This window comes from Enhydra lutris, unplaced genomic scaffold, assembly GCF_002288905.1.
Source record: "Enhydra lutris kenyoni isolate GAN:26980312 unplaced genomic scaffold, ASM228890v2 scaffoldscaffold4, whole genome shotgun sequence".
NCBI classification, from domain to species: domain Eukaryota; kingdom Metazoa; phylum Chordata; class Mammalia; order Carnivora; family Mustelidae; genus Enhydra; species Enhydra lutris.
This window is the reverse complement of record NW_019154088.1, coordinates 59,678,865-59,699,723: the sequence shown is the minus strand read 5'-3', so window position 1 is coordinate 59,699,723 and position 20,859 is coordinate 59,678,865. Positions and strand designations below refer to the sequence as shown.

Below are 20,859 nucleotides of genomic sequence, written 5' to 3'. Positions count from 1 at the left end.
CTTAAGGCACTTTACAGTTTACAAAGCCCTCTCAGCTTCATTATCTTATTGTAATTATAATAATCTTAGAAGACACACAGGGTGTTACAGGCTCAGAGAAAACTTGCTGAGGACAAGCAGTTAGAAGCAGACCAGTCAAGGGGTGACCTAAGGATGAAGTCCAGCTCCCAATCCCACCCCTGCAATGCCATTCTTTTACACCATCTCTCTTCCTTTAACCTTATATGACTGAGAAAACAGGTGCCCACATTTCCAATTTCAAATTTATAATGGATTCATTGAGATAAGGTTCTAGTCCTAAGGTTACTAAAAGTAGACAAACATAAAGTCAAACACTATCTTACTCCTCAGTACACCTGATACCTAAATACGCTTGGGTCGGCCCTATTCTACAGTTAACACAGAATTCGCAGAAGGGAAAGTCACTTGTCTAGCAACGTCAACTCTCTGGAACACGACCAAGAGGAGAGTAGAGAGAGAAACAAAACTGAGTCCTTATTTCTCCCTCCAAACCATTAGCTACGTTTCCCACCATGTTTTACAACAAGAGCCAGTGCTCGACAAATACTTGCTAGTTAACGAATTTCTCACAGCCCATATACCTAATAAAATTCAGATACTTTATGCATAGGAGAGATGTTCAGGCCCTGATTCAGCACACATTTATTCTTTACTCAGAACAACTATCTCTGAGAAGCTTGGTTATTTGGTTTTGGTACATGCACAAATGATCAGGGAGGTGTAAGGAGTAGGTATGCTCAGAGAAACAAAAATTAAACATAGCCCACTTTAAATAATGTTTAGAGAAGAAGAGAAAAAAAAATAAAAACCACAAAATTACTCAAGAGAGCATAATTGTATAGGGCCTTAGGTTCAAAGCCACTCAGAGTCCTTAAGAACACTGTGGTACATTTTAGCGTACAAAATAATTATTTTTCAAACAATGACACAGAATAAAACATTTTAGTTCTTAAAAATACAGTCATAAGTTATCTGGGAAATTCTTACATGTGCTTACATGGAAAAGCACATTCTCTGATGACAGAAGAGGAAGGATCATCACTGTGTCTATTTTCATATGCTATACCCAAAGACAGACCACACGTGGAACATGAGCTTTGTATACAGAACTTTCATGGAACACGATTAGGCTTCCTGTTTTGTAAAAGCAGATATAAAATAGAACCTCAAGTACTTATATATGTAACACTGAGCTTTTTCAATGATCTATTATTGAAAAATTATTATTTTTATTTTTTACGTTTATTATTATTTTACATTAACTGGCATGATTCACGGATTAGCAGGACTCAAGGTCCCTTAGAAAACCTACAGTACTGTGATTTCCTAAAATCATGCCCACTTTTGCACAGCAAACAAAAACTCTATGTGCTGCATTTGAATATCCTGAAGAGTAAATGATGAGTTTACCTCCACATTGCTCAGCAACTGCTTAATCAGCATTTCTACACGGAGTTTAGTGTCCTTCCAGGTGTCCCCAAGTTGACTGATTTTCTTGTCAATCAACTCTTTAGTCTCCAGGCTAGTTGTGTTCCGTAACTTCTCCCCAGCTTCTAAGGTTAGTTCAAAGGTAGTTTGCCGTCTCTGAAAATGAATTTCTTTACTCTAAAGAGAAAAAAAAAGTGATTTTCCTTAAACCTCTGATATGATCAAAACGCGACTGTATGCATTCCCTTCCGAGCTTTTCCTACTAATAAATGTTAAGTTAGATATACATTAGGCAAATCTGATTAGAATGTGTTCACACATACACACACACACACATCTAAGGCTAACGTTTTACACTACGACATAGTACACCAAATAATGCGTTCTTAAATAATTTTCAATATTTGTTAAGAGATAACATTCTTAGTTTAACGACCAGAAGTACAGAGAAATAAAAAATATACTGCAAGGATTAAGAGCCTATAAGATAAATGGATCTGAAAGTATTAAGAAAGTAAGTGGGAAATCAGACCTGAAATTAAGAGCATATACCCATTACCACTGTATGAGTCAGCTTATCCTAACCCACAAAAACAGAACGTGCACACAATGCTGAACAGATATAAAAGGAGAGAACAAATGAAAAAAGGTAAAATATAGAAAATATACACTTAAGCTTATTACGGGCACATAAACATAAGCATCAATATATGCGTTAAAGGGACAGCTTTAAAACAGTCCATTTGAGTATCACGCTGGCTCTTCTTTAAACGGACTGAAACTATGTACTTACACTACAAAAATGTAGTAAAAGGTTTTAAACTGACTCCTACTTCCAAAAACATTTGGTTTCAGGAGGAAAAAAAATTTAGTTTTTTTTCCTATTCTAGATATGATTTCCTTCACCTTCAAATTTCTCAAGGGAGACATAATTGTGGGCATTTTCCAAAATGGAAACAGAGCACTGATTTGCAAAGGTATTTCTGAGAATACTTGATATAACCCAATGCAAAGGAGAAAAGCAGACTGTACTCTCAGGAACAGACAAAAAAGAGAAAATGCAACTCAATGAATATACAGGCACTCCACACTTGTCTTTCCAGCATCCACAATGCTTGACATAGCCAAATAAGTAGAATCCATTAGCCATTTTAAGCTTCTGAAAAGATCTGCTTTTTCTCTAGTCTTCCCCGACTTGGTCAAAGCACACTATTCACCAAAATGCTCAAGCTAAAACCCTACAGCAAGTCTATGGCCATACCACCCTGAACACACCCTATCTCATCTGATCTTGGAAGATAAGCAGGGTAGGGATGGTCAGTACTTGCATGGGAAACGTATCCTTTTTTTTTTTTTTTAAAGATTTTATTTATTTATTTGACAGACAGAGATCACAAGCAGGCAGAGGAGGAAGGCTCCCCGCTGAGTAGAGAGCCCAATGCTGGGCTCGATCCCAGGACCCCGAGATCACAACCTGAGCCGAAGGCAGAGGCTTTAACCCACTGAGCCACCCAGGCGCCCCAAACGTATCCTTTTTTATCTTTACTATGATCATCCTTTTCTTATCCATTGTCACAACTATCCAAGACTACAGAAAAGGCCTCCTAACTGGTTATGGCCAACCCTATTTTTCACAAAATGCCCGCAACAATATTCCCAGTCCAGCATGCTAGTCTAGAACCTTGCCACTCCCATTCAAGCTGTGGTGCCTCAGCCGCCTCTGCTGTTGATCCTGTGTGAGTACGTGTGATGGCCCTGATTAACAAAGGATGGCAGAAGTGACTTCTGAGGCTAGGTCTAGAAGGTGATACAGCCTCTCCCTGGATCTCTTTCTTGGGACATGTATCTTTGAAGCCATTGAGCTGCTATGTAAAAGTCTGGCTACCAGAAGCCTCCATGTGGGGAGACCACAAGAGAATGATGCTGTTTGAGTATTTCTGGCTTAAGTGCTAGACAGGAGAGTGAGTGAGCCTTCAGATGAGCCCAGCCCCCACCACCATCTACTGAATCTCCCTGAGAGACAAGCAAAACCACCTTACAGAGCCTTGTCAACCCCCAGAACTGTGAGAGATGATGATCCATGGTTGTCGTTACCAAGAAGAAACACGTTAACACCCTGGGATTCCTGCCTTTCCTCTAGCTCCTCTATAGTCTGTTGTCCCTGAGAGCAGCCAGAGGTCTTCAAAAAATACAAGTGCCCCCTCTTGCAAATGAAACTCTTCAAAGGCTTCCTGTTACAGCAAGACTGTAACTGGGCTACCATACTTCAAGGTGCTCCCCGCTGCCCCACTCTCAAAGTCACTCCCTCCCGGGGCTGCCTCACTGGCCGTGCTCCACTCACAGTAGCCTTACTTCTGTTCCCCTGCCTTGTGAAGCTTGTTCCCATCTTGGGCACTTTGGGTAAGACATCCCTTTTGTCTGAAAGGCTCTTTCCCCAGATTTTTGCATGGACGGCTCCGTCTCCTCTTTCAGGTTCCAGTTTGAATGTCGTGTTCCTGGAGATCACCCAACCGAAAGGAGCCACCCGGCCCCTCCATTACTGGTCCTGTTTTTTAATTATCGACATATGCCTTATTGCCATCTGGTATTTTTTTGTTTATGGATTTGTCTGATTTCCCTGACCAATCAGACGAATTAGTATTTCCTTGTTTACTGATTTGTTTGACTGCATGCTTGAGAGCCAGGCTCTTTTCTTTGTCCACACTGACTTGGCACAGAGCAGGTACTCAATTTATACTTGGTGACCAGATAAATGAATGGGGACAGCAAGGATTTCAGAAGGGCAGTGTTTCTTTTAGCTATGTCTCTACAGTGAGGAGTGGTTCTCTAGCTAAATGGAACATGTTTTGGAGACTGTCAACTAACTAGTATAAACCAAGGCGCATCGAACAGCCCTCTGATCGAAAACTCTGTTGCGTAAGAGCACACGCATCTGGACAAGCACTGAGTAATACATGGAATTGCTGAATCACTATATTGTACACCTGAAACCAATATAACACCGTATGTTAACTGCATTGGAATTAAAATAAAAAAGATAAAAGAAAAAAAAAAAACTTGGTTGCCTACATGAAGTTGCCCTTCCAGAATAAGCAGGAGCGTCCTTATAAATTAAGCTCTGGGGGTCAAGTGATTCACCATCCCATACCTTAGAAGCTCGGGTGGTGTGAATCTGTCACCTCAAACTTCTCCCACCCTACCCCACCCTTCTCTACCCCATCCCTCCCCCCACAGCCCAAGAAAGCCTCACTATTTCAGGATGGATAGAGAAGACTGGGTTTCTGACACCACCAGGCTGGGGACAAGGCTGGAGAGGGTCACAGTGACCCGACTGGTCTTCCCACGTGCAGAGAGTACATGTGAACCACAACGGAAAACCTGAGGTGGAGGGAACATTTTCCAAACAGCGACCACCCTGCAAGTCCTCACACCACGATTGCGCATGTACTACCTTCAGCTCACGGATCAGCCTTCTGGTTTGGTGGAGGCTGTGACAGTCCCAGCCCTTCAAGGCAGACAGCAGGTGGCAGGTATCGTTGAGGAAGCGGAGCAAGTCCTCTGTGGTGGTGGTGAAGTACCGCCATTGCCCCACCAGCCCATCGATGTCACTCTTCCTCTGCCGGACGCGCTGGGCGGCGCTCTGCCACCAGTCCTTCAGTTTTGTGAACTTTGAAATAAATTCCGGTCTTGGGAAAAACAAATGGTCAGAGAATCCGGACATTAGCACACAGAAAAAAAAATCACTATCGATACATAACAGAAACTCATGTTTGCCGTTTATGTGCACAATTTACGTGGGGAAAAAAACCCCTTAAAATCTGAGCGCATTTATTTTAAGTGTGTTGGGAAACTTAGGCAGGGGCAGCAAAAAAGGCATTTAGCAGGAGATATTTGCGGAAGTCTTGGTATTTTGCCAGCATGCACAACTGCATCCCCTAAACTTAAGCTGTTTTAACTTACATTATACCAAAAGCTGTATGGAAAACAGCGTATCAGACCAATGGGAAATGATGAACAGGGACTGTGCAACGTTACCCATTACCTGAAGGTTGTACTTGACAAAATTTCAGCAATAAAGAATATGCTTTCCGCAACTCCTCACCTAGTTCTTTTCCAGATAAATAACACCCACCACATGATAAATAAGGCCTTTTATTTATTATAAGAAAAGTCATGTTTTGCTGCACCAATCTAATCAGAACTAGTTTATTGTCCTGGAACAAGAATCTAGCCTGAATTTATAACTTCAGAGCCACGAAGAAATGCACTTTATATTTCTTAGTTATGCTCAAAGGAAAAATCAGAGGTCTATGGTATTGATGGGGAGGAAAAGCAATAGCGGTCATCAGGACACTTAGAGAAGCCCTGAAGAGAGCTCGCCCACTGCGTGTAACTGCTGTGTGAGCAGGTTCAGCTGAGGCTCCGCTCAGCGTGACCGATACCAACGCCACGTATGTAGCACAGAGAGAAATCCTTCTCTGACAACTCTGTGACACAACTACCTACTGGGAAGAGCAGCACCTTAAGAATTCCTTTTTAAATAGCAAAATGTCATAAGGCTACAGGCAGAGAGGAAAACACTACAGACGAATCCTTTGGGGGTAAAAACTTCATTAACGATACTTGGTGAGTGGATATTTGCAAAGCACTCATCTACTATTGCTAATGCCACCCCCCCTACCGTACACACAAGTGTGAATGATCTTTTGATGGCCGCACAGCAAGTTCCCATCCTAACAGGAGACTGGCCCCATGACGGGCTATCAACCAACATGGCTGCCGGTTACTGATCTGGTCGAGACCCACGTGGTAGAAGGCCAGCTCCCACTGTGTGACCCTCCACATACACACAACCATCATAAGCCCTAGACGGCTTACCTCTTCTCTATTTCTGTTGTGTCCAAGAGTTGCAAGCACTGGGTGACGTAAGAATCAGCAACTGTCTGGTTTATAGAAACTTCAGCTTCTAACATCTGTATGGGAATGAAAATAGAAGGTATCAGCTAATAGATTTCTTTTTAAGAAACCTAGAACTTGTATGTCCCATTAAAATCTAAGCTCCTATAGGACATGTGAGAAGACTGATTTTCAAATTATTGGAGCCTCACTGCAAAAAATGCTCAGCCATCATATCCACAGGTGTGTGGATATAATCTCAGAAGCAAACGGGCCTAATAATAATGACATCTAATGCCCATTTATTGGGCATTCAACACTAGTTAGGCACTGTGTAAAACATGCATGTCTCACTAAGTCCTCAATCTTTAGAGGTAGGTACTATTTTTTAGAGATTTTATTTATCTGAAATAGTGAGCAAGTGAGAGAGAGTGGGTATGAGAAGGAATGGAACAGAGGAGGGGGAGAAGCAGACTCCCTGCTGAGCAGGGAGCCTGAGGGGGGGCTCCATCTCAGGACCCTGGGATCATGACTGGAGCCAAAGGCAGATGCTTAACCTACCGAGCCACCCAGGTGCTCCAGACTAAGTACTATTACAATACCCGTCTAAAGATGAGGAAACTAAGATGTAAAGAGGTTTGGTAATTTAATCAAGATCGTTCAGGGTGTTTTGGTTCAATGAACTTCATTTTCACTGGAGGGCATTAATGTAACAAGCAGACTTAAATCAGTTACATTAAAAATTACAGTGACCGGGGCACCTGGGTGGCTCAGTGGGTTAAAGCCTCTGCCTTCAGCTCAGGTCATGGTCTCAGGATCCTGGGATTGAGCCCCGAGTCGGGCTCTCTGCTCAGCGGGAAGCCTGCTTCCTCCTCTCTCTCTCTGCCTTCCTCTCTGTCTACTTTGATCTCTATGAAATAAATAAATAAATAAAAATCTTAAAAAAAAAAATTACAGTGACCTAATCATGCATACTTTCAAAATGTAGTATCTGCCGGGATGCCTGGGTGGCTCAGTTGGTTAAGCAGCTGCCTTCGGCTCAGGTGATGATCCCAGCGTCCTGGGATCGAGTCCCATATCGGGCTCCTTGTTCAGCGGGAGCCTGCTTCTCCCTCTGCCTCTGCCTGCCATTCTGTCTGCCTGTGCTTGCTCTCTCTCCCTCTCTCTCTGACAAATAAATAAAAAATCTTAAAAAAAAAAAAAAAAGTAGTATCTGCCTATAACCACTAAGGGTACTTCCAAATGTCCATCAGCACATGCATGGGGAAATTCCCCTGTCCAATCATTAATGCTCCAATTACAATTCTACTAGGTGCTTCAATATTTTAGAGAATTATTCAGTGCAACTGCAGATATGAAGCTGCAGTATTTCAGCCTGGTCTTGGTATGTTTGCATTCTATGGGAGCCAAGTTGTGCTAGAAGCTTCCGCCCACTGCAGAAAATCTAGGAGTTCTCTCATTAACAAAGTGGAGCACTAAACATGTTGAAACTTATGAAGTGTGTGAGAATTTTACAATCAACTGACAAATGAATCTGCCACAAGACCGATCTTTGGTATCCAAGAGTCGACAGATTTAAAATAAAATACAGTATCTTTTCCCGACTCCTGCCCAGGGTGAGGGCACGAAGTAGCGGGAGAGCAAAGATTTACCTCATATGTCTTCTGCTGTTCCAGAAGAGCTGGGAGGCCGTCAGCAACATTGACCTTGAGTGTCTCTTCTATCTTCTCCAAAAGTTGGACCCATTTTTCGCAGCAATAAAGGAACTTTTTATTCAAGCCAGTTCCCTGCAGCTCACTGCAAAGGTTTATAAACAAACAAGAGTCATAAAACAATGTCATTCCTGAGCTTAAGCTGGTCACTGCAGCTTTCACAGAAACAGAACGGTAGGGACGGGATGCTCTGACCTGCAGTGTTCCAGCGCCGTGGCCGTGGCCCGAATCCACTGCCGGTTCATGTTCTGTAACGTCTTTACGGCTATGTCACTAACTGGGAGCTTAAGGCTTACTTCATTCAAATGCTCAACAGCAAGTGACTGGGCCGTCAGTGCCAGCACGTGGTTCTATTAAAAAAAAATTACATTTCAGGTTTCTGGAGGTCAATAAGCGACCTAGATGATGAAAAGACCTCAGAGATCCTGCAGACCACCCTTATCTCAACCATGAGGGAAAACTGGGGCCTAGATAGGTAAATGACTGGCCCACAGTCAAACAGCCAGTTAATGTGAGAGCTGGTGAAGCCTGATCTCCCAATCCTGTGGCTTTTCTAGAACAACAAGTACACGTGTGGTCAGCACCTCAACGTCCCAGGAAACAGAAAATCATGTGAGATTACGTTTTTAAGAAAGATGGAAATTAGTTTTTTTTTTTTTTAAAGGACCCATTTAGGACCTTCAAAAGTCCCATGTAGTCTGCCAACAACTTGACCTTCAACAGATCATGTAGTTTACCCACAAAAAAATAACCCCGGTAAAGTATGGTACTTAAACATCCGTATTTTGATAGGACATGAAATCACAAGAATGCAAACTCAGCAAAATGTTATTTTTAAAATATTCCAGGGACAGCATCTAGGTCAATGATATGTTAAGTAAGCATCCTTCACAATATCCATGTTATCTCTACAGAACTCTGCCACAGTAATCCAGGCCAGGGTCAGCAAACTTTTTCTGTAAAGGGCTAGATCATAAATTTTGCAGCTTTTATGGGCCATTTGATCTCTGTTATAACTAGTCAGCTCTGCCCCTGCAGCATGAAAGCCCCCAAAGAGAATTAATAAATGGAGGAGCATGACTGTGTGCCAGTAACACTTTATATAATCAGGTGGGAGACAGGACCTGGACAGTGGGCCACAGTTCGCGGACTCTTGATCTAGGTTATGGATCTCGGTCCTTAGGAGTCTGTAGGATCCAGAATTCTTTAATTTATGCTACTTACATTAAACTTATTAGTTTAATAAAGAAAGAAAAACTACAGAATTCATTTATAGGATATTTTACTTTTGATCTTCCAACTAACAAGAGAAATTCAATTAATCACAACAGCCAGTTCCTAGATTATTCTAGTTCACTGAAGTTAATTAGTAAAGATGTCAAAAATTTTTAAATCTACTAAATTTACCATGGCATACTACTAAAATAGATCTCTATGTTGTCATACTCTTCCAGGCCTTAGGGCAAATAAGGCCAAGAATGAATGGCATATAAATGACTGTGCTCCAGTGACAATACAAATTCTGTAACTCAACAGTCACTAGCCTGTTTTTTACCTTATGGTGAGTCTAAGCCCTAAGGAAACACAAATATTGGCAATACCAGGAATAAGTCAAGGTTTTCCTCTTTTTCTTGATGGTAGAGTTTATCCAAATTCTCTTCTTCATGCATGATGAGACCTTTTAAAGATTCTAAGCGATCCCCAAAATCCTTGAACTGTGACCGAACAAACTAGAACAAGAGAAATTTTCATTAGAAACCATTTTCATGTGCATATGTAACAGAATTATGCATAGTCTTGGAAGCTGATAGAAGCTTCAAGGTGCTTTCAACCCCCAGCACCTCATTATCTTGACTACTCAGAGATGAATATTCAGAAGACTCCTTGTTTTCCCTCCTGCGTTCATGCCTCTGGCAAAGCTCTGAACCTTCAGGGATGACTGGATCACCTGCTTGGGGCGGCCTAGAGAGGACGGTTCGTGAGTCCTCTGCTCCCTCAGTCTTGCTAATTAAATTTTCTCTTCCTGTTGATACTGACATGTGATACTGGAGTTCTGGGGCCTTCTGTTCTTTCTGACAGCTCGTGCACTAAAGGTTTTTCCAAAAATGAATAAAGAGTATAACAGATGGTTAAGCTTTAAGCAGTACTTCTATGACTCAAGGATCCCCTTTGGAGATCCAAATAACTATGCGATCTGAACAGTGTAAGGAATCTAGTAGCTCATTTCTTCAACTAACACATTCAATGAAGAACAGAGGTTTGCTCACGACCTGCTCATTGCCCATGTGATTGAACGGTCATCTGAGGGCATCTTGATTCTGTAGTTTCCCTGAGGGGCCATCCATACAGCACTAAAAACTATTACTTCGCAAGATATGAGGGATTGAGGGTAGCTTGCCAATGTCCAAGACTACAACTTGAATGGAAATATGAGATGAACCTCAAATTCATTAGCCTTCACAAGCAGCATCTTTTCCAAGTAAGCAGCCCTCTGGAGGGAATGCAGTTGTGCAGAGCGGGGCACGTGGGTGCTGGACTCTGGGAGCTGTGGAAGTCGATCAAGGAGAGTGGAATTCTGGAGAAAGGCTTCTTTTGTCTCCTGTACATCATGCTGCAGTTCCTGGAGGAGAAATAGTGAACAGAAAACACTTCCACCTCCAATCGTAACACAAATTCCCATGCTCGCTACTCTGTCAACATCTAGGAGAATTTCTGCCCTAAAAATGTGGGTGTGGCTCTTTGTTAGTGTTTATTTTTTTGATGGTGTTTATTTTAATTTTTTTAAAAGATTTTATTTATTTGACAGAGTGAGATCACAAGTAGGCAGAGAGGCAGGCAGAGAGAGAGGGGGAAGCAGGCTCCCTGACGAGCAGAGAGCCCGATGAAGGGTTCGATCCCAGGACCCTGGGATCATGACCTGAGGCGAAGGCAGAAGCTTAACCCACTGAGCCACCCAGGCGCCCCAATAGTGTTTATTTTAAAGAGCTGAAAAAACCAAGCTTTCATTATATGAGGTGCATCAGTGGTGCTCTTCAGAAATACGTCAGTTTAGAGCTAAAACTGACAACCGATCAACAGAGTTTGGGCCTTCCAGTGTAAAGAAACTGGAGACCACCCGGGTAGATTCCTCTGTTTTATGTTTCTAATCATCGAACACTTCAGGGATCTGCTTTAAGGCTATTTTATGAATCAATGCAACTCTGTCCTGTGTTTGAGATTTTATGACATAAATGCGCTCATTTGCAGAGACTGTAGAATCTCATTAATCAAGCTGATTTTAGGGCTACTCTATAAATACAGTGTATGTGAATCTGTTTAAACAACAGATCAGGTAGAAGTTAATCTGAAATACAGATCATATTTGTTGGATTGTCTAAGCTGATCAATACTTTTTGATTTGACCTGTAGTATCAGAAGACACACACAATGCATCTGGTCACCCAGTTTAAAACTACAGAGTATTCACTTTCTGGGCATTCAACATTCTAACAGGATAAAATTATACAACTTTTAAATATAGTCTAAAAATCATTAGAAATGATTAGAAACCCACAGAAATGCCATATTAATGTGGCATGAGTCCATGATTATTTCTAAAGCAAGACCATAGATGTGTGAGTGTAGATGATCATACTCAGTTGAGATACTTTTGCCTTCGTTGGAGACCTGGTATGAGGCTTTTTCTTTGGAGATTTACCTGTTAGACTGAAAGGGGAAACTTGAAACGAGATGCTGTCAGGTGCCCTTGACGTACTTAACCCGCTGCCTAGACTTCACCTCTGAGCCGTCACCTGTCTCTCCCAACCCTGCAACACCCAGGCTCGTTTGTGTCCTACATGGGCTGCTCATGAACCTGTCCTGACCCACTTCTTTGTCCCTGTGGTCTGTCTAGTCCCTGGGTCATGGCCGTATCTGTTGGGCTGTCTTGGCCTTGGTTTTCCCAATGGGCTTTGCAACCACCTTTACATCCTGCAGGGCTGGGGTCAGGATCTCAGCCAGGTTGTTTCCAGACATGTTGATGTTTTCAAGCTCTTGGTACTTTGCTTCTTGCTGCTCCAGCCTCACTGTAGCTTCCGTGTGAGCACTGTTATAGGCCTTCCAGAGCTGGAGCAGGCTCTGGGCCTTCTGCAACTGGTCTGCAATGTCTTGGTTTACCTGGGTCCACCTGTCAGAACAACATGAACAAGGGGACCCTCAGACCACCCGTCCCACTGCAGCAAAAGCACAGTGCACACATTCTGCCGACAGGTAAATAGCAGATGGGCTGGTGAGACATAAATGACGTTTTTATTAATGTATCACCATTATATAAACAGAAGTTCCAAATTAGGACATTTCATCAACTTTATAATTCTCAACAAAAACTACCAAATTTGTGACTGGCAAGATCTATCGGATCTTGAATATCTGTTAGGCAAAGATAGAAAACGTGCTGAACTGCAGGCCTGATGAAACCTTCTCCACATGGGAGGGGCTCCTGGTTTAGAGATGGGGGGGTCATTACGTAGGTCTTATTTAAATTGTGCTTACGCGAACCTTATTTTATTTTTGAAGATTTTATTTGTCAGAGAAAATGAAAGAGAGAGAGAGAGAGAGATCACAAGCAGGAGTAGAGAGAAGGGCAGAGGGAGAAGCAGGCTCCACACTGAGCAGGGAGCCTGATGTGGGCCTTGATCCCAGGACCCAGGGATCATGACCTGAGCCAAAGCAAAGGCTTAACCAACTGAGCTATCCACGTGTCCCCAAATTTATTTTCTAATTACAAAAGCAACATGTCCCTTATGTAACAGCAGGAATAATGGAAATCATTTTTACTCCACATACAGACTGTATAGTACCTTTCCTATATGACTTCAAATTTCCCCATGTTATTAATAAAAAATAAGGAAGTCTTATTTGAAATGGCCGTATATAGTAGTCTTTAAATGGTCTGGTTTTTGTTTAATTACCAAATTTGAGATTAATGTGGATACTAAAGTAATTTTCAATTTTTGCTTTCAAATCTAATGCTCAGATACAACTTTGTTCAAAAGGCCTTTTTCTGTATTTCAAGACACTGGCCTTAAACTAGATTTCTGAGAGAATTACTCTAGTCAAGGAATAAAAATATGTAAATATTTTTAAGGTTATAGGTATATATATATGGTCAAACTAGCTTTCTGAAAGCATTGTAATATTTACATTTTTACCTGAAGCACACGAAAATGCTTGTTTTGGAATATCCTTAACCCTGCTAAACAGATGGAAAAGGGGAAAAATGGCACAACTGCTTCATTTTTATGGATTTCAAAAGTCTTAGCGGAACATTGTTGTTGTTTTTTTAAAAGATTTTATTTTATTTGTGAGAGATCGAGTGAGCATAAGCAGGGGGAACACCAGGCAGAGGGAGAAGCAGGCTCCCTGCTGAGCAGGAAGCCCAATGTGGGGCTCAATCCCAGGATGAGGATCTGACCTAAGCAGAAGGGAGACACTTATCCAGCTGAGCCACCCAGGAATCCCAGAATAGATTTTTTGGTGTTTTTAAAAAAAGATTATTTATTTATTTATTTGAGAGAGAGAGCACGAGAGGGGACAGGTCAGAGGGAGAAAAAGACTCCCCACCGAGCAGGGAGCCCAATGTGGGACTCAATCCCAGGACTCCAGGACCATGACCCAAGCCAAAGGTAGTCACCCAACCATCTGAGCCAACCAGGCTCCCCAGAATAGTTTTCTCTTAACAATATTTTTTTCCCAATTATAAATACAACATACACTCCTTATAAAATACAAACAAAACCCCACAAAACATGTATGTTTAAATCTACCCCTACATCTGTATCTAGCTTATCTACCTACCTTCCTACCTACATACTTGCCTACCTATCTATAAAGAGAAGGTAACAAAACCACCTGACAGCTCATTAATGTACAGATAATGATCATGAGCACTTTGGTGCTATTTTCTGCAACCTTTCCCAAAAAGCCTTCTGGTGCATTCTTGTGCCAACAATGTAACCAGTGGCAACAGCTGAATCCGTTTACAGCAAACCCCACTGTCCTGTTTCGAGGGCAGCCCCGATACCAGAAGTGGCATCAGATACGCATCTATGTGCCTCCTTTCTCTCCCTCCTTCCCTTCTCCCAGTAAGGACTGGATTGTGAGTTGAGGGTGCCACTGAGGGGTATATAAATTTGATGCCCCTTGTTCAACACTTGTTCAGAGTAGATTTCCAGAGATGCTGACTCTGCATGGAGGAAGGATAGAGAAGGGCACGGAGGGTAGCTCACATGTCTTTGTCATCAGAGCAAATTATCTTTAGGCCAAATTTCAGGTCCTACTGAGTAAAATAAAAGCCTTGCAATGAACTAGGGCCACATTCCTTAGAAGGAACTTTCTACCATAAGCAGTTCATCAAAGAATTCTTTCCAACCTCATAAATCATCTCCCCAAGAGGAGTAGTAACATCCCTTTCTTCCATCTTACGTTTCCAGTGAAACAGACTGTCCATCTAACTACCCCGTAAGCCTGTCTCTGCCCAGGATTTTGGTGTGCTTGAGGCTCACGCTAGGCCATTAGTCTGTGCCCTCTGAGAGTGGAGACCCTGGCTACAAGGTAAGAAACAGCCTTCCCCAAATCAAATCTTACATAACTAGATGCTTCAGAGCAGAAACCAGAATTACACAAACCCAGTTATCTCCAATGACTACGAAGACTTCACAAAGCCTCTGTAACGTCATTCACCCCACGTCACGGAGATAAAGATACCTGCTGTTATTCAAACAGTATCTTAAAGCATACCTGGCATGCGTGCTCTGACACTTCTCTTCCATTATCTCGGCAACCGAGGGGCAGCGGTCCTTGAGTTTCCCAACCACCTCCTGCAGTTTCACCCAACCTCCTTCACTGCCCTCGGCTTCGTCTTGAAGAGACTGAGAAGAGAGAGTAGGAACGTTCCTTTCAGAACGGCCAAAGGAGGCAGCTGCTTACCAACACATGCTGCCACATCACAGTAACACGAACACTCAAACTTTAATAGGACTGGGGGAAATTATTAGAAATGTGAAGAAGAAAACGACCGAATGGCATTCTTTCATTTAAGAAAAGAACTTTAAAAAGTACACTAAGAGACACACACTCCAACAATGACGAAAAAGCCAATGTATCCTTTTACGAAGTTTCACTCATTGGGCTCATGGGACTCATTTTGGAATTCCATGTGACGCTTTTGATGCTGCTATTTAAAATACTGTTGTGTGCTTCTCTGTGGACAGCACCAAGGCCACTGTGTCCATTTCTGGGCTTGACTCCACTGGAGATTTTCTGCTGACAGTGGACGCACTGGGCCAAGATGTGGTTAATTTACCTGAAGGCTCTGCACCTGAAATCTTAAGGCTTCTAATGACAAAACCACAGGCTTGCTGTGCTCCATGTAGTACCAGAATCGGACTGTCACCATCATCACTTCCTCATACAGTTTATCCCAAACCTTCCACTGCTGTAAAACAGACTGCATGGAGGTCTTGAGCTCATTGACCTGTATGAGAAAGTGGAAACATTTAGGAAATCATTGAGAAGAGGCTCTCTCATCATCTGCTCCCTTCTAAGGATTCTACCATGGGATCCAAATTAGACATCTCAGTCTGAGATGTCCGTGATTAACCCAGGTGGGAAGGGTAGGTTAATGAACAAAAAATATTGGAGAGGGCCAAGTTTTAAAACAGGTGAGTGGAAAAGAGCCCGAAGGCCAGAAGGATCAGCATGGATAAAGCTCAGCCCAGCAGGAGACAGCCCAGGGAAAGAACAACAGGTGGGGAATCAGAATCTGTGAGCATACATGTTCGTGACAACCTGAGCTTTCTGATCTCGGACAAGTTACTTAACCCTTGAACTCGTTTCCCTACTCACAAAACAGATATAATAAATAAAAACACAAATAACATAGTGTCTGTGAAAGTGTTCTGAAAATTGTAAAGCATTGTAAGTATAAAATGTTTTCTGTTGGTTAGCACTGAGTCACTATAAATTGGAGAGGCACAGTCAAAATGGTACGCAAGGACCAAGTAGGAGGAAATGCAATGGCGGGCATATTTTATCCTTTAGTATGTTGGATAACCGTGGGAGGCTGAAGCATGTCAACGATCTCAGATACAACTGAGAATATGTATGTATATTTATTTCTATACGTTGCATAAAGAACATTTATAGCTCAACAATAAAAAAAACAAATAACCAAAGAATTAAATTGGGCAAAGGATTGAACAGATACCTCTCTAAAGAACATCCACAGTCATTAGAGAAATACAAATCAAAACAACAATGAGATGTCATTTCACATCCACTAAGATGGCTATAATCCAAATTGGACAATAACCAGTGTTGGCGAGAGTGTGGAAAAACTAGAACTCTAATATATTGCTGGTAGAACATAAAATGGTACAACATCTGTAGAAAAATATTTGTCAATTCCTCAAAAAGTTAAGTACAGAGTCATCATATGACCCACTAATTCCACTCTTAGATTTATTCTCAAGAGAAATGGAAACGTATGTTCATACAAAAACCTGTACCCAAATGTTCATAGCAGCATGATTCATTAAAAGTCAAAACCACCCAAATGTCCATCAATGGATAAACTAAGTGTACTATATCCATACAATGGAACATTATTCACCCATAAAGTTCCGACACAGACTATAATACTTATGTTGAAAACATGCTAGGTGAAGGAAGACAGAGAAGACCGTATGTTGTATGACTCCATGTGTATGAACTGTCCAGAATAGGCACATACATAGACAAAGTAGATTAGTGTTTCTAGGGACTAAGGGAAGGGAGGAATGCAGAGTAATGGGGGTTTCTTTTTGAGTTGACAAAAATGTCCTGGAATTTCACAGTACTAATGGTTGTGTATCTCCGTGCATACACTAAAAACCACTGAACTGTACACTCAAAAGGGTGGTTTTATGGTATTTGAATTACATCTCAATTTAAAATAAGGATCTGAGTAGAAATGGAGTGTGATCACGATGTTGGCCCAACTGGACAGCTTCATTTGTGACGTGATGTCAAATTTTAGATGTAACCACCCAGGCTGTGCTCAGGCCCTCTGTTCTCTGCTTAACATCTACGTGGAGAACACAAATCGATGTTGACAGGCAGCCTTCCTCAAACCCTGCCCCAAACAAGGACAGATAAAGAACCACCTGGGATGCTAAAATATCAGTCTCACAACTGGCAACTGTGTAGGCGGAATGTCTTTACAAGGGCTCAATGGCTCAGGAAAAGAATCCATCATTAAGAAAGAATAAAAGATAGTAAGGAAACAAAGGAGGTAGGAAGGGAACTCCCTACAGATAGAAGCTACGACTTCTCTGCGTGGCAGGGATGAGTCAGATAAAAGGGCTCCTACAGGCACATGGCTACACAAGGCACCGCCATGGTCCAGGCCACAGAAGGCCTTCGTGGCTTCTACATACCAAGTTGGTACATCTACTGGTCCACTTAAGGGCAACCCTCAGACTATTACAGCTTCATGGAAAAGAAATGGCACATGTGGTTTGAGGGAAAGGATAAAAAGACCATGAAGCAAAATTCACTATACCAGAAACAAGGAGGAACACCTTCAGAATGCTAAAAGCAGAACCAGCCAGTAGGGCAGCAGGGGCAATGCTAAAAGCTAGTATTATCACCCCTATTTTACAGACCAGGAAATTGAGCCATAGAGAGGTTAAGTACCTGCCCTGGGACACAGATAAAAAACCTGGCAGCCCCATTTTCTATTCAGAGAGACAATCAAAGCCCTTGCTCTTAAAGATGGGGCTCTACTGACTTTGGAGTACTTATGAATGGATGGTCTAGGTTTTGTGTTTCCTGCATTAAAAAAAAAAAAAAAAAACTTTGGGGCACTTGGCTGGCTCAGTCAGTAGAGCATGCAACTCTGATCTCAGGGGTCAGGAGTTCAAGCCCCACATTAGGTAGAGAGATATACTTTAAAAAATAAATTAAAAAGAAAAATAGCACTGAGGGGTGCCTGGGTGGCTCAGTGGGTTAAGCCTCTGTCTTCGGCTCAGGTTATGATCTTAGGGTCCTGGGATTGAGCCCCGCACTGGGCTCTCTGCTTGGTGGGAAGCCTGCTTCCCCCTCTCTCTCTCGCCTGTCTCTCTGCCTGCTTGTGATCTCTGTCAAATAAATACATAAAATCTTAAAAAAAAAAAAAAAAAAGATATAGTATTGAGATACAACTCACATTCCATATGATTCCCCTATTTAAAGTACACAATCACCATAATCAGTTTTAGAGCATCACCCCAAAAAGAAAACCCACCCAATCGGCAGTTACTCCTCATTCTTCGCCAACTCTTCCACAGCCATAATCTAGCTTTTCTCCCTAGAGAATCTGTCTATGCTGGACATTTCATATAACTGGAATCAAACAATATATAGTCTTCGGTGACTACCTCCTTTCACTTAGCATGTTTTCCAGGCCATCAATGCTGAACTGTCAGTACTTCATTCCTTTTTATGGCTGAGTAATATCTCGTTGCATGGATATACCATTTATTTATCCATTCGTAAGTCGAGGGACACTTGGATTGTGTCTACTTTTTAGCTATTATGAGTCATCCTGCGAGGAACATTCATGCACAAGTTTTCGGTGTGGACATGTGTTCTCATTTCTCTTGGGTAGATAGTTGGGAGTGAAGTTGCTGAGTCATACAGTAAGTCTATGTTTAAGCATTTTAGGATCTGCTAGGCTTTCTCCAAAGCAGCTGCTCCCTCTTGCATTCACCAGTAGCATGGGTTTCAATGCCTCCAAACCCTTGCTAACATTTGTTAGTCTGCCTTATTATTACCATGACTGAGGGGGGTGTAAAGTATTTCACTGTGGCTTTGCTTTGCATTTCCTTGATTAATAATGTTGAGCACCTTTTCAGGTACTTATTGGCCATTTATATCTTTTTTAGAGAAACAGCTATTCAGATCACTCACTCATGTTTTCCCTTCCATCATGTGTCCTTTCTATATTGTAGATTCAAGCCCCAACCATGCAATATTTTCTTCTATTTTGTGGTGTGTCACTTCCCTTTGGTGATGGTGTCCTTTCAAACACAAAAGTGTTTAGTGTTGATGAAGTCCAGTTTATTTTTTCTTTCATTGTTTGTGCTACTGGTGTTGTACCCAAGAAACTATCGCCTAACTACTGATGCAGATTTAGACCCAGGTTTTCTTCTAAGAGTTTTATAGTTTTAGCACTTGTATCTTTGATTTAATTTTTTTATATTTTTTATAAACATATATTTTTATCCCCAGGGGTACAGGTCTGTGAATCGCCAGGTTTACACACTTCACAGCACTCACCATAGCACATACCCTCCCCAATGTCCATAACCCCACCCCCCATCAACCCTCAGTTTGTTTTGTGAGATTAAGAGTCACTTATGGTTTGGATTGATTTAATTTTTATACAAGGTATGAAGGTATAGGTCTAACTTCATTCTTTTGAATGTGGATATACAGCTCTTCTAGTACCATCTTTTGAAAAGACTATCCCCCTACCCTGGAACTGTCTGGATATCCTTGTCTAAGAATTAGTTGACTGTAATTTGAGGGTTTATTTCTGGACTCTTAATTCTATTCCATTTATCTATATGTCTATCTTCTATGGTTAGTACCATCTGCATGGTTTTTTTACTTGCTATCTCAATCTTTTTTACCCTACATTTTTATTATAATTCATTGTGTTGTGATTATCTGTTCAAGTATGTTTCCTCCAGGGAGCTCTTTGTGTGGGACCCATTTATTTTCTTGTTTATCTTTGTACTGTTGGCAGTGAGCCCAGTGCCTCACAGAAGATATATTTGACAAATGACTCACACAAGGTGTGTTAAGCTCATCTCTGTTTTCCTGCCTGAGCTCTAAGGAAGAAAGGAGGTTGAGGGTCACCTATGAGTTTCATTCATAAAGGCTATTCCCAATTCCCTCTTGGAACAAATGGTCAAAAGTAGCTTTTAGAAGACAACAAATAAATCCACAATAAGGACCTCTGGGAAGTATGGACACACCTATACAATTGGCTAATATTTATAGCTTTTCTCTCCATTTGTGGGGAACCATCAAAGTTGTAATATCTACTGATGCCTGTCTTTGCTCTTTTGGTGCTCTACTCCTAGAAGGGGTAAATGCAGACTTCAACATGTCTTCCATGGTTCCTGGGCGGCTCAGTGGTTAAAGGTCTGTCTTCGGCTCAGGTTACCATCCCAGGGCCCTGGGATGGAGTCTCACAGGGTGGTGTCCCTGCTCAGCAGGGAGTCTGCTCCTCTCTCTCCCTTTGCCCCTCCCTGGCTTGCGCTCTCTTGCTTACTCTCTCTCAAATGAATAAAAAATAAAAATTAAAAAAAAAAAAGATATGTTTCATAAAACGATGAGGCATCTTTTACACGCTTCCTCTTCAACACGTGCTGTGCTTCTCCGCACCTCTGGAGTTCTCCATATGCTGACCACACTTCTGACTTAATAGAGGCTACAGGAGACAGGATCACTCCCTCCCTGAGGCACCTCCCTGGACATGCTTTTTCTTAGCAGCTCCTGTGTATCTGGCCAGGAAATAGTGCCAGATGCTTGTTGGGTTGGGGAGTGGAGACATCTCTGTCTGTGAGTACATTAGACAAAACAAAGATAACCAAAAGAATTTCTAGCTTGCCAATGGTGTTGGAACTGGTGGCTCTACCTCTAATTATCCAGGGCAAAAACAACGGGATTTGAAATGCTCTTCTCTACTTGCGTATTTCTCTGAGCAACTCCTCAGTTTTTAGCATGGCATGAG

The 20,859-nt window shown here is 42.0% G+C and overlaps 1 protein-coding gene across 1 annotated transcript in view; it reads right to left on the bottom strand.

Annotated features, from left to right (window-relative positions):
* LOC111159679 (spectrin repeat containing nuclear envelope protein 2) overlaps positions 1–20,859 on the bottom strand; it is a 275,318-nt gene that overhangs the window by 48,871 nt on the left and 205,588 nt on the right. The window contains 10 exon segments of the mRNA XM_022522256.1: positions 1,432–1,626; positions 4,901–5,135; positions 6,328–6,422; positions 7,998–8,142; positions 8,253–8,407; positions 9,659–9,787; positions 10,498–10,677; positions 12,018–12,222; positions 14,835–14,965; positions 15,400–15,570. Of these exon segments, the coding sequence (XP_022377964.1) occupies positions 1,432–1,626; positions 4,901–5,135; positions 6,328–6,422; positions 7,998–8,142; positions 8,253–8,407; positions 9,659–9,787; positions 10,498–10,677; positions 12,018–12,222; positions 14,835–14,965; positions 15,400–15,570 (1,641 nt within the window).